This window comes from Leuresthes tenuis, unplaced genomic scaffold, assembly GCF_036924035.1.
Source record: "Leuresthes tenuis unplaced genomic scaffold, fLeuTen1.0.hap1 SCAF_16, whole genome shotgun sequence".
Taxonomy (NCBI): Eukaryota; Metazoa; Chordata; class Actinopteri; order Atheriniformes; family Atherinopsidae; genus Leuresthes; species Leuresthes tenuis.
In genome coordinates, this window is record NW_027325370.1 from 17,136,312 (window position 1) to 17,149,853 (window position 13,542).

Here is a 13,542-nt window from a genome sequence, read left to right on the forward strand (position 1 = left end):
CAGAACAATGTTACAAATAGCACAGAATATCATCAACAGATTTAGATCATGTTGAAATATCTCTGAGTGGAAGGGACACATGAAAATCAAGGTCCTCGGGCAGCTCTGGATTAAAAACAGACCTGATTCTGTCCTGAAAGTCACTGCATGGGCTCAGGGACACTTCCAGAAATCATAGTCTGTGAACACAAGTCACCATAACGTCCACAAATGCAGGTTAAAGCTCTATCATGGAAAGAAGAAGCCACATGTGAAGGGATTGCATTTGTACTTATGAAACTGGAAACCTGCACATCTGGAAAGACTCCCATCAAAGCTGAAAGGTATAAACGGGTTTTTAGAGCAACATATGCTCCCATTCAGATTGCATCTTTTTCAGGATGGCCTTGCATATTTCAGCAAGACGATGTTAAGCCACATCCTGCATCTATTCCAACAGCATGGCTTTGTAGAAGAAGAATCCAGGCGCTGGATTGATCTGCCTACAGTCCAGACTTTTATCCAACTGAAAACATTTGGAGCATGAAACCCAAAATGTGGGAAAAATGTTCCAAAGTGGTAAACATGAACCTTTCCCAACTTTTTTGAGACGCGTTGCTGCCGTCAAATGTAAGATGAGCTGATATTTTTCATGGAACAATAAAATGTTACGGCAGAACAACAGCAGTGGACCGTAAACGCCTGCAGAGAGTGGGGAAGTCAGCCGAAAAGATACCACTCTCCTCTCTGCAGAGCGTCTGCCACTGAGTCCACAAGAGAGCTGCCTCCATCCTCATGGACCCCACCCAACCCCAACACAGGCTGTTTGCACTCCTACTCTCAGGCCGGAGGTACAGTAGAGTAAAATGTAGACTATATGGCTCAAAAACTCTTTCTTTCCAACTGTCATCAGGCAATATTTCAATGTGTCACTACTTCTCCCACAGGAACTGCACACATTGGACTTGTATCATTATTGCACCGTCTACATTTAAGCTGTTATTGCACTGTTGAACTTTTACACACATGCACAGCAACAGAAGTGTTACATGTATATCTGCATTGTATTTCTTTGTATAGTCCAGTTGTAATTTTGCACATGCTGCCCTTTTACCACATAGTGCCTCTTTTAATTTATTGTGCCCTTTCAATCTATCTGCATTCTTGCGGACATCAAAGACAATAAACGCTTGAATCTTGGAAAAAAAAGGTCACAGTTTCAACATTTGATATGTTTTCTATGTTCTATTGTGAATAAAATAATGGTTTAGGCAAATGTAAGCCTTTACTATTTCCTGTTTATTCACACACACGTCGCCACCAGTCATGAAATGAAATGCAGAATGTATACAGCACACATTTTCAAAGTGACTGTAAGTTTGAAAGGGTCTCCTCAGGGCCCAGTTTTCTGGAATAAAGTGGTTATGGGCCAGATATTCTTTGAATATATCAACATACGCACAAACATATAACAGACAGATAATCCCTGCATTCTGGTTACATTAGATTAGAAGATACAGTCAAGATTTAATAGCAAACATTGTGCAACACTAATAGAGATAAATCAATAGAATAAATAGAGATAACAATGAAGCATACATCAACTTATCCATTAGCAACATTCTTGATTTGTCAGTACATTATTGTTCAGTGACAGGAGTTGTATTTTTAGCTTTTTCTCAAAGATGGAGATGGACATTTTTAACTTGTCTTCAAGCTCGTTCCACGTCTGCGCTCCTCTGCACACAAAACTAAAGCTTTTGTTTTTCTTCTCGGTTGTAGAGGCGTGAGTAGAAAATAGAATAGAAACGGAAAAATACTTTATTCGGGAAGTAGGAAGGAGGATTGGACTGAGGTGGCACAGTTTACGGCCGAGTTTGTGAACAACCTGGTACATTACACAAGCATTGTGGATGTAATTATACTCAGTAAGCCTTAGAAGATTGTGACGATGGAAGAGTGGTCTAGTAGAACAATTAAACTCGGTCCATGACTACGTATGACTTCCTTTTTGAAGAATTTCCAGCTTTTTTAGGTAAGTTGGAAATATGTTGGACTATATTATATAAAATGAACATGAATGAGAATCTCCAATTACTTAGTAGAGCTGACTCTTGTTATATTCTGTCCATTTATTTTTGGGACAAATTTTCTTGGTGTCTGTTTTCTTATTGAAACAGAATACAGCGTAGTTTGTTTTTCTGATATTGAGAGAAAGTTTGCAGCCTTGCTATTTAGATTGTGCAGCGAGCCTCCTCTTCAGCTCATCATTCTCCCTCTGCAGAATTTTATTCTAAGGAAGGAACCGAGAAACAAGGAAATGTTTAAAAGTGAAGAACTGAGCATATTTAACATGAATATCTTTGTCCAACAAATTCAATTTTTCAATATTCAAAAGCAGTTTCAAAACAAAGTGGATCAATAAAATAAGAGTCAGAGTCCGACCTTGTGTCTGAGAGCCTCCACTATCATATCGCGTCCCCCTCTGACACTTTCCTGCTTGTTTGATGCTCGGAAGGCATCTCCAATAACCGAAACCATCACGTGAGCCTGAAAAGTGTTTCAGAAAGTCACATCTGGAACACTGAAAGGGGATCTCACTGGGGTCTGTTAATGCTGCAGGGGCATACTCACAAACTTCTTGCTCTGGAACAGATAACAGTGGTGAATGTCCAATGCAGGATGTTTGGCCACAAATCCAAATACTTTGGGTGAAGACGGCAGGACGGCACAGAAGGAGATAGTGTAGAGAGGGCACGAGTACAGCAGAAACTGAGGACAGCAAAGATAAGGAGGACATTTCAACTGATAGTCCCAGACATAAGAGCACTGAATAGACCCATGAAACATCTGATATTGTCATTGCAACATACTTTGGTTTTGTATTCCAAAATGTCAATCCCACTCAGTGAAAGGAAGAAGTGGGCTTTGCTATTCTTCGCTGCCTTTTCAGATGAGTATTCATCTGACGTCTTGGAATGAAAGGGAACGAATAAAGTACATTAACACAACTCTTAACTCTCAGCACATTTGTCTTGAAACAGTAAAATTAGACAATTGTGTCTCCTTCAAGAGATGAAAAATTAATAGAAAACAAACGGAAAGAGCTGCAAAACTTGCATGGATTTGTGCCTTTCCATTGAGAAATTTTACTAATGAAAGGATTGCTAAACAAACTACCGATACAGGTTGCCACAAATAGGCAAGTTGGAGTTTGTTTGATTGTCTAGAAAGTAACCAGAAAGCCTCAAAACCACAAGAGATAGTAAAAACAGCAACAAAACTATGCTAAACATGTTCTCCCGTCAGTCACAAGCAGGATTAACGGTGAAAATTTGATTTAAACATCATATGAAAAACATCAACAGCGACACGGTTATTACGAACCTTCAAGCTCTGAGCAGCTTCAACCAGGATCTGAAGTCCGTCAGGGCGGACCACCTCTACTCGGCCAAGAAACTAGTTCACAGAGACAGGAGTTTGTGTTTCTTTACCACAAGATGACAGTTGAATTCATCAATTTGTTTCTTAAACAAACCAAAAAATATACCTTAACAGAAAAAGCGATGTCAGTGCTGTCTTCTGTGTCACTCATCTTAACGCCTGTTTCCAAACTAATAAAAGCAGCAACAAATGATATAAATGTCTCCCACAAGTTAATAAAGAATTACCGTAGATTTCATCTCACCTTTAGTGTAGATACCAGAGTGAACTGCAGGAGAAATGAAGCGGTGTAAAGTCTAATGAAGTTAAACAGTAACAGATGTGGCTTCCTTATTGCTCTTCATCAGATATGAAGGGAGTTTCGCTCATACCTTTTTATGGTGGTTTTGAGCTATATTGAACATAAACATGGAAAAAAAAATTGCCAAACAAACTGCAAAATGTGCTGAATTGTTTAATGAAATACAGGTTCTCCACCTTTTTGAATAAAGGAGACATTTTGACCACAAAGTGAAGGTCAAGCTGCTTTCTTTCCTTTTAAAACTTACATTTGAGGTTTAGGGTTGCATATATTTGAATAAAAGCATGGTTACAGGAGAGTTTTAATTCAAACGTTACCTTGGAGACAGTCTTGTGTCCATATGGCCTCAAATACACAGATTAATCAAAAACACAACAAAGTGTCAACTGTATTTATTTCTTTTTTTACAGGAAGTTCCACTTCATCGATGCGCAATCACGTACATAATTTTATATCAGCGAGTCCATACAGATGGTTACAAGTGGCGCCAAGCAACAATGATGAATGAATGAGACAATGCGAGAAGCCTTAAACAGACGGCTAAAAGATGTTTTCCCCCTCGTTTCAAAAGCCATTTCAGGCAGGAAGTAATCACAGAAGAGATGCAGGTTTTGGTCTAATCACTGAAAGATGATTTCAGACAGTGAATGAGTTGATTAACATTCAAACATCTGGGAAAAACAACCCACTACATAACCACTGATTGGTTCAGTTTTTTTTTTTTACACCAATCACAGAAAGTGAAGCCTGATGTTCGCAGACGATGCTCATCTGCGTAAGAAGTCTTTACCTGCTGGCTTTAGGCTCATTGTTGTTTAAATAGAGAGAAAGTGACATGAGGATGGAGGTGAGAGCACAGAGGAGTCCCTTTTTCAGAGTGTTTTATGTGAATGAGATGAGCAAAACCATCCACTCAGATGGACAAAGATGGAACAGAGCCAACCCTTCATTATGAAGTTAATATTACCCATTTATCATAACCGTAACAATTTAGGCTCTGCGGCATCAGTTTGTATCTGTGAGGTTGGCGAGGCGACGCCGCTTCTGTGCGCCGGAGTCTACGAGTCGTTGACAGACATGCTCTCCATGGCGTTTGGGAGGTTCTGGTCTCCTCCCCCCTGCTTCTTCTTCTTCCCTCCGTCTTGTTTCTTGGCTTTCTTAGACATCTCCTGTTCGATGGGCGCGGCCTTAACAAACTTAATGATCTCCGTCAAACCTGAAAAACACAAATTCAAAAGCATTCAAGGAATGTCTCAAATTCCCCTGAAAAAGGTTGATTTGATAGTTTTTATCCCCCAAAACGCAGCTTTGTTGCTGCTGCTCAGGTTTTAGTTGATTTATTTGATGTTATTGGCTAACCAGAATTAAATCATCACAATCATTTTGTAGTTTTAACCTCTCCATCGATGTTTTAGTAGATTGTATGTTGTTGTGTGGATGTGAAATCTACCTACAGGTACAACTAAAGCAACTCGACCCCGACCAGAAGATCAGAGTTTGCGTCGGCTTTGGTTTGGTTCAGTCACTTCCAAGATGTTACGACCTAAAACATGTTGTGAGTCGTTGAGGAATAAAGTGTGGCCAAATCTAACCAGAGTAATGTAGAAATAAACCAGGAAAAGGTGCCCGTCTGTGCGGTTCAAAAGGTTTCTTAACATGAATTACTGTTAAGCTGTGATTTTACCGCTTTGTAAATGAATGAATCCGGGTCCGTTTTTACAACTTTTTGTGAAGCTAAGAGTGTTTTTGTCACCTTCTCAGCAGCATGATTCTTTATTCCAGACTGAATTTGTTAAAGATTTCGGTTTGAGTTGCACATTTTTATCATGAATGTGGAAAAATTGGAAACAAAATGGAAAATGTACTAAACAGTTTCTAGAAATAGACAGTTTCTTTACCTCTTTGATTAATTAAGTGATACTGAAGGTGCTTATTGTTTTTTTTTTTTTTATTGGATAACTGGAATAAAAAGGAAATGAGGGACAAGACCACAGAGGAATAAAGTGTGGTTGAGTCTAACAGTCAATAAAAAGCATTTTTTAAGTTAAATCTTCTGTTTTTATTGTGAATCGTTGTTAAACTGATCCAAGTGTTTTGAAAATGTCTTTGTGACACAAGTTTAAAACAAAATCATCGCAGCTGTCAAATATCCGACCCAAACCCGGACACACATTATCCCTGTATTATGTGTTATGTTTCTACATTGAACAAATGTTTTAGGACCGTTTTTAAGCCTTTAAAGGCACTTCAAGTCTTCTTGGAACAGAACAGATATCTAAAATGTGATATTAGAGCATCGTTTAGTTTAGGGCTCTTCTCTGAGGTCGGTTTGTGGCCAACACCTCTTACCAGGAGGCATGAACGCCCTGAGCTTCTCCGGAACAACGATGCCCTCTTCTGTTTGGTAGTTTTCCAGGATGGCGCACATCACGCGCGTTGTCGCGCACATGGTTGCGTTCAACATGTGGACAAACTCCGCCTAAAAATAAAAAAAAATAGAGGGAAGGAAGGAACGTGTTCAGAGCTCACTGCATGTTAAAATGAACACCAACGAAGTGAGGGATATGGAGGACAAGCTCAAAAATATTAAAAGGTAGCAACAATAAATGCTACTAAAATGAAGGAAAATATTAATGAATGCAATAATAACTGGAGAGATTGTGAAAGAAATTCATTTTCATGCTTTTATTGCATTTTTATAACTGCATTCATTTAAGATGGTGTTAATGTTGCTGTTTGATCGATTTATTCCCCCAAAATGACTTAAAATCTGTCTCATACTTCACGTTTAACCCAAGAGTACCTAAACAAACATTTATTAAAGCTATTCCCAGGGTCAGTCAGGTGTTAAGTGAGCACCACGAGCCGATTAAAAACCAAACACTCACCTTGTCCATCATCTTTTTGGTCTGTCCGTAGCGGATGCGGAGACGTCTGGCCTGGTAGTCGGTGCAGTTTGAGCAGGAGACCAGCTCCCTGAAGGCGCCCGAGCCAGGAAACCAGGCTTCCAGATCCAGCTTCTTACTGGCTGCATGATTCAAGGCGCCTGTGACGATGATGATAAACAAACACAAGGTTATCCAACTAAACCTCTTACATATACTTAAAGCCTCTTGACTATGTAAATATTCTCTAAATTAAAGCCTGAGAAGTAGAGTGAAGGATCCTGTTTCAGTTCAATTTAAACTGAAACAGGAGATAAATTTAAACCATTTTGCCAGTTCTCTGTAATGGTTTAATGCACATTCTAAGACATATCCCACATAAAGCGAATCTCGTACTGCCCCTAACAGCTGATCTAAACCCTGTTTGGGATGCAAAGTGTCAGCAAATACATAAATAAATAAAACTAAACCTCCACCGCAAGGTAAGAGGAGGGCGTGTGTCGGACCTACCGGAGACAATGTTGACGATACGATAAGGAATTCCCAGAGACTGGTAGAACTCTTCTGCTGTCCCGATCATCTCATCAAACATCTCCCAGGATTTGCCGTCATGTGGGGAGGCATAAACAAACTGCTCGATCTACAAGTAGAGACATTTGGGCTCAGTTCTAACGGCAGTTTGTTTGTCAGTAATAAATGTACTGAGATTACTGTAGCGCTCCACCACTGACCTTCTCAAACTGGTGCACCCTGAAGATCCCGCGCGTGTCTCGTCCATGGGAACCCACTTCCTGCCTGAAGCAGGTGGAGAAGCCGGCGTAGCGGATCGGCAGCTCCTCGGGTTTGAGCCACTCGTCTCTCAGGAAGGCTGCGATGGGCTGCTCAGAGGTGGCGATGAGGTACTTCTCGTCTAAGCTGCTGTCGTCCGACTTCTCGCTGCTCTTGCCGATGACCTGACGGAAACGTGGACGGAGAGACACAAACTTACAGTGCAGCCGAGATCACAAAATCTTTAAAAACAGAAATTATAGTCACAAACCCCTGAGAGAAGCTTTAATCTGGATCGTCGGACTAATTCGGCGTCAGTTCATGTCACGGATGTTCATGTTTTTAAGCTTTTCTTCTTATAATATTCTAAATGTGGTCAAACCAGCAGAAGCAAGAACAGGAACCTTTTCCTGTTGTCAACTTTACAATATTTTATAGTCTTTTAAGGACAGAAATGTTATGAACACCTGAATAAAAACAGATGTGAAAGTGTTCCTCATAAAGATTCATTAATATATTTAACAAATCTATTTAAAATGTGCAGTTTTAATGAGTGACGTGTTTCTAATAGCTGTACATATCTTTTTAAAACTACATTTTAAGAATATTCCTCCTTTCGGCACATGCAGTACTCTGTTCCAGCCACCAGAGGGCAGCACAACGGCTCTGATATTAAATTACATTAATCTCAATCTAAAACGGCCATAATATGGCCGAAATGAGCACAAAAATACATAAATGGCCAAATAAATGAGTTTATATGATGATAAATGCTACTAAAATTAAATTAAAGATTAAGTTATCTAAAAATGATCACATACAATTTTTCTGCTTCAATTTCAACCTGCAAGCTGGTTGTTGTTGTTGTTTGTTGACTTTGCTCCTCAGTTTTCAGTTCAATTCATTATTTCAGTTGGAATATTTTGAATTTCCTTCATTATTCAAGTGTTATTCCTGTTTCTGTTTGTTTGTTTTACATCATAATGATCTTGTTTTCCCCTCCAAATTAATTATTTATTTATCCTATTTTGATTTCTTTTTTTTCTTGATTTTTTTTTTTTTAACCCAATTATAACAGAGACAGGAAATTAAAAAAGTAATATCAAACAAATACATTCAAAGTAAACTCAGTGGCAAAGTAAATAAACGGTAACATTAACTCCAGCTTTCAGTTCGATTATTTTCACATAACTTCATCTTATATTGAATTCTAGTAGCATTTATCATCACATAAACATATTTAATTAGCCATTTATGCATTTTTGTACTTATTTTGAATTATAGCAGTTTTAGTCCTCCATAATTCTGCTCCACAAACATCGTCACAACGAAAGCAAAGCAGGGAGGTTCGGTAAATGTTTTCGCACCTTGTAAAGCTCGTCGTCGAACTGGCTGAGCTGGGCCACCTCCTGCATGACCTCTTTCCTCATGAAGAAAGGCGTGTACAGCATGGTGTACTTCTTGCTGTGGAGGATCCTCAGGGCGTAGTTGATCAGCGCTTGCTCCAGGAACACCAGAGGTCCCTGAACACAACACGGGAGAGGAATTGGCTTCACAGTGGGTTTGTGGAGTCGTTCTGAGGTGCGTCTGTGCAGGTTGAATGAGTCAGTTTGGTGATGAAGATCGTAGGCCCATTTGTACCTTCAGAAAGTAACCTCTGCTCCCGGCCACGATGGCGCCCTTTTCCCCTTCAAAACCATCAATCATAACCACCAGGTCCACGTGGGAGTACTTCTTCTGGACGGTGCAGTCTCCCCAGGTGCGCTCCACCTTGTTGTCTGCATCCTGACCGGAGGAAACAGATCATGATTAAGCTCAAAGGTTTCCTGACTAAAATCCCCCACATAAACTTTATATTTGATGTGTGTATTTCAGGCTGGAGAAGTTTAAAACGATTGAGTGGTTTAAAGTGGAGAAAAACATTAATTTTTTATATTTTTACAGCAGTTCACGGGAAGCTGACATTTCTTCTCGTTAGGGACAAATAAGTTCGGCTTTCCTGTCTCCCACTTAGATTTTCTTAAGAAAGTCTCCTGCCTTCCTTTAAATATAAGGAACTGAAATAAACACCTGTTTTCTTTTTTTACATATTTATTCATTTAATTTAATTTAATTTTGAATGAAACGGTTCTCCATAGCGATTGTCTAAACTCTTAAAATGCAAAGCACAACTAAAGTAAATCAAGCGCTCCCTGATGACCACCTGCCTGTATAAGCCAATCACAGCCGTTCCCTGCATGGCGCAGGTAGAAGTTTCCTGGATGAAGTTTGGACGAGTAAAAACATGAGGACAGGTGTATTCGAACAGGTTTACTTGTGGTTCCCAGAGTTTCTAAAAGTAGAACGGGAGGCAGAGCCTTCAGTTATCAGGCCCCTCTCTGTGGAACCAGCTGCCATTTTGGGTTCAGGAAGCAGACACCCTCTCTACCTTTAAGATTAGGCTTTTCAATAAAGCTTATAGTTAGGCATGGCTCAGGTGATCCTGAAACATCCCATAGTTATGCTGCTATAGGCCTAGACTGCTGGGGGACCTCCCATGATGCACCTCTCCTCACTTTGCTCTCTTTACTCTCCATGTACATATGACATGATTGTTGCCTGGCCTGGTGTTATGGTGCTTGTTGTCTCTTTTTCATTTCTTCTCAAACCCCGGCCGGCCGGTCAAAGCAGATGGCCGCCGTTCCTGGTTCGGATGGACGTTTCTTCCTGTTAAAAGTTGTTTCTCTCCACAGTTGCCTCATGCACGCTCAGGAGGGGGGATTGGATCAGAGAGAAGTTTCAATGCAATCTGTTGGCTTCCTTAGCGAGGCTACCTTCTTTGAATTGACTTTGTATGTATGAATTGGAGTTGAATGTATCTGGGATTGGCTTGAATACGACTGCATCTTTGAAGTGTCTTGAGGCGAATAATGTTGTGATTTGGCGCTTTATAAATAAAACTGAATTGAATTGAACAGAGCGTGGAAACAAAACCAAACTGCTCTCAGTCTGACAACCTATATTTAAGGCACAATCTTATTTATTTCAAATGTAAAGAGTTTTATTCATCATTCAGGTACAACACAAGCAGCAAAAGAACTTAAATATATATATATATATATATATATATATATTTATTTATTTAGTTTCATGCTTTTAGACCAAGTTTTCAAGTTGTTTTAATGATTTAAACAAAGTGAAAGCAGAACCCTGTTGATTTATTTTGTTAGATGTTTGGCTTCTATTCTTTAATCTGAATTTATTTATTTATTTTTGTTTTGATCAGGAATGCAGCCGAGAAGGGTGGGAAAGCAGAGTTACCTTTACGTAAAAGTGTGATACAAACCTTGTTTTTCCACTGAAATCAGTGAATAATCTGGATCTCAATAATGATCAAAATGACCACGAATATCATTTTGGAACCAGTCAAGAATCAATAAAGAAGTATAATCTGTATTAGAATCAATAGTGTCATAGTTGTCAGTAAAATCCCCATTTGGAGGCAATAATACTGACCCTATTTCTATGTAAAATTAGCCTCCTCATCATTCAAGTTAAATTAAACGCGTAGAGAGAGACGATCCAAAGCCCATCTGGAGGGGGCGGGTACCTGAGTCAGGTACCCAGAGACCACAGCAGGCCTGTGGAAACAACCAGAGACCCAGGTGGCAGCACACACCTATGAAACTAAAGCCCTGAGGTGAGTGACGAAGGAAGGCTGGAGACAGAAGCCAAACTATCATCAACTTGTTTAAGATTCAGTACAAAGTAGGGCTGCAGCAAACGATTATTTAGGAGATACTTCAGCAATCATATCCTAAAGGGATCTTAACATGAACCATTCGCTGGTTTATTTTTCAGAAAATGCAACACATTTAAGTACTGAACTGCACATTTTTTTCAGTTCTGGACACATTACAATGGAAATTGGCCTCAAAAAATAAACTCAGGTTAACGACAGACTCAGGTTAGCTAGAACTCTCAGCCCAAACCTCAGCTCCCTCTCAGCTATCAGGCCAACCGATTTTACATTAAAATGCGAACGTGACATGTTACCTTCAGTGGACTCGATGTGTGAACTGGCTGCTTTCTGCTGAGATGCTGTAGTATTGAGGTTGTACCATCATGGTAAGCTAATTCTGTTTTACAACGGACACACTGTACAGGATTTTCTCTTTCCTTTAGATTTAGTTTCCTCTGGTTCCCTCTGTTATCCGTGGGAAACAGGTCAACCACTAATTCAACGCTAAACAATTTGCCTCGAGGATTTTTGTGTTAACGAGTTACTCTGGAATCATTTCAGTCAACGCACACAGACACCGAATCGTGTAAACAGACATGTTTAAACAGTTTCTTGGCATTTGCTCACCACTGCTGTGGCTTTACAAGTGTGCTGTAAATACAACAAGCCTTCCACCAAACTGCTAGATTAACAAGATCAGCCAGTACCAAACCACCTACCTCGTCGTTGCTAACAGGCACAGATGGGTGCAGGAGGTTGCCGATCTCCCTCAGGTACTCGAAGCGCACCGCCTCCAGCTTTATCCGCTCCTTGTCAGTTTTCTCCACTGCTTCGTCCACAAGCAAACGGACCTTTTTGATCTGCGTTACTGTCAGTGCCTGATGCAGAAAAAAAAAAAAAAAGAAACGAGTAAGAAGCAGCAAAGGCAGAAACTGTCGTTGTTTGACAACACGCAACCACACAGAACTGTTACCCATACCGATAGCGCTTCAGCTGACAGGGACTCCAGGTTCTGTGCTTCCTCCGGTACAGACTCATCATCCCCAACTGGTTCCTTCTTCTGCAAACAAAAACACAAGACCCGTGTTAAAGATGGACACTGAAAAGTTCAGTTTCCTCTCTTGTAAATCTGACTACAGAGTGATTAGTCGCCTTTTTACTCCTGCATCTGTACCTTCATTTTCTCCCCGATGCTCTTGCTGCAAAGGTTCTTGGCTTTGTTGAGGTTGTCTGCAGTGAAACGGCCTGTGGAGGGGGGTAAATGTGTCTGTCAGTTTGTGCACTGTGGAATTGTGTGTTTTGTGAGAACTGCAGCAGCAGGACTGTTAACATCGGGACAGGTGTCAACCAGTTAATCTTCATATAAAAAGGGATAAATACGAGGATGGAGATAAGTTATGATTGCCACTTGTATGACAGAAACAATGCACTGATGAAGTTGTTAAAACTAGCACGTTGTGCCAGAATAAAAAGATCTGTAGCAGCTACGCTGCAGGGCGAGGTTGACTTGACATGCTGACTGCTGGGATTGCATCAGATTTCACGTTAACAACCGGCACCGCTAAGCTAGCCCTGCTGTCCCCCACAGTTTCACTTTTCCTGTCCATGAAATAACCCCAAGTCCAAGCATATGTAATCTATCAGCATCTAGATTTAAAATAACATTTATTAGCTGTGTAAAGACGAGCCATATGGCTCATTCGGTTTCGCTAAATTGTACTAGCTGCGCTAACTTTAGCCTCAATACGAGTCCCCCCCCTCCCAAAAAAAAAAACAAAACACCATACTCCATTCAAACCCTACTCTAAGTTAATGTTCAACTACAACATATATATCCACGTTGCGTAAAAGATTATATATATTTACATCCTGGAGTTGGACATGAGGTACTTTCCTCTGTGACGGCTACGTTAACTTTAGCATTATTAGCCACAGTGCTAACGTTAGCTGCGCTAACTCAAACAACAGGGATGTAGAAACGCTTACATTTTCTCCATTCTGTGTCTGCGTCGACTAGTTTATCAACCAGCGTCACATCTTTAAACCTCTTTCTTTGAGTCTCACGGATAATTTCTGGATCGCCGCCTTTGTCGGTCCGAAACAGGTCTAAGTCGAGCACCATCTTTCCACGCTGCCTGTCAAAAGAAACTGAATGAGACTGCACCGGCGATTACGCTAGCCGGGTTGCCAGATTCTGTCGTTCTAGTAACTAACCTGTAATCAGACATTGAATCGCTGTGTTGCCTTGATAATTGTCATATTCATTATTAAACCAAACCCCCGCAAAGGAAATATGAAAACACGTTTACTTTATTGATAATAGGTGAATATAAATCTTAACTGATGAGGATATAAAAAAATCGTATTTCTTTCCAGCTTGGCAACTTTTTAGACTCACAAACGTCATGACACAGAAAAATTGGATGTTTATTTATTTAGTTACT

At 40.1% G+C, this 13,542-nt stretch overlaps 2 protein-coding genes across 2 annotated transcripts; both read right to left on the reverse strand.

Moving 5' to 3' along the window:
- Nucleotides 1-2,192: 2,192 nt before the first annotated feature.
- On the reverse strand, nt 2,193-3,574 carry LOC140272437 (PTB domain-containing engulfment adapter protein 1-like). Its single transcript, XM_072367889.1, has 6 exons — nt 3,530-3,574; nt 3,367-3,438; nt 2,853-2,951; nt 2,614-2,751; nt 2,425-2,529; nt 2,193-2,272 (listed from the first exon to the last, which is right to left on the reverse strand). The coding sequence occupies exons 1-6, from the start codon at nt 3,572-3,574 to the stop codon at nt 2,210-2,212; spliced, it is 522 nt and encodes a 173-aa protein (XP_072223990.1). The 3' UTR covers nt 2,193-2,209.
- Nucleotides 3,575-4,409: 835 nt separating this feature from the next.
- On the reverse strand, nt 4,410-13,260 carry sars1 (seryl-tRNA synthetase 1). Its single transcript, XM_072366727.1, has 11 exons — nt 13,085-13,260; nt 12,273-12,343; nt 12,078-12,158; nt 11,818-11,976; nt 9,019-9,162; nt 8,745-8,900; nt 7,341-7,562; nt 7,120-7,249; nt 6,613-6,770; nt 6,074-6,203; nt 4,410-4,940 (listed from the first exon to the last, which is right to left on the reverse strand). The coding sequence occupies exons 1-11, from the start codon at nt 13,218-13,220 to the stop codon at nt 4,783-4,785; spliced, it is 1,545 nt and encodes a 514-aa protein (XP_072222828.1). The 5' UTR covers nt 13,221-13,260; the 3' UTR covers nt 4,410-4,782.
- Nucleotides 13,261-13,542: the final 282 nt, after the last annotated feature.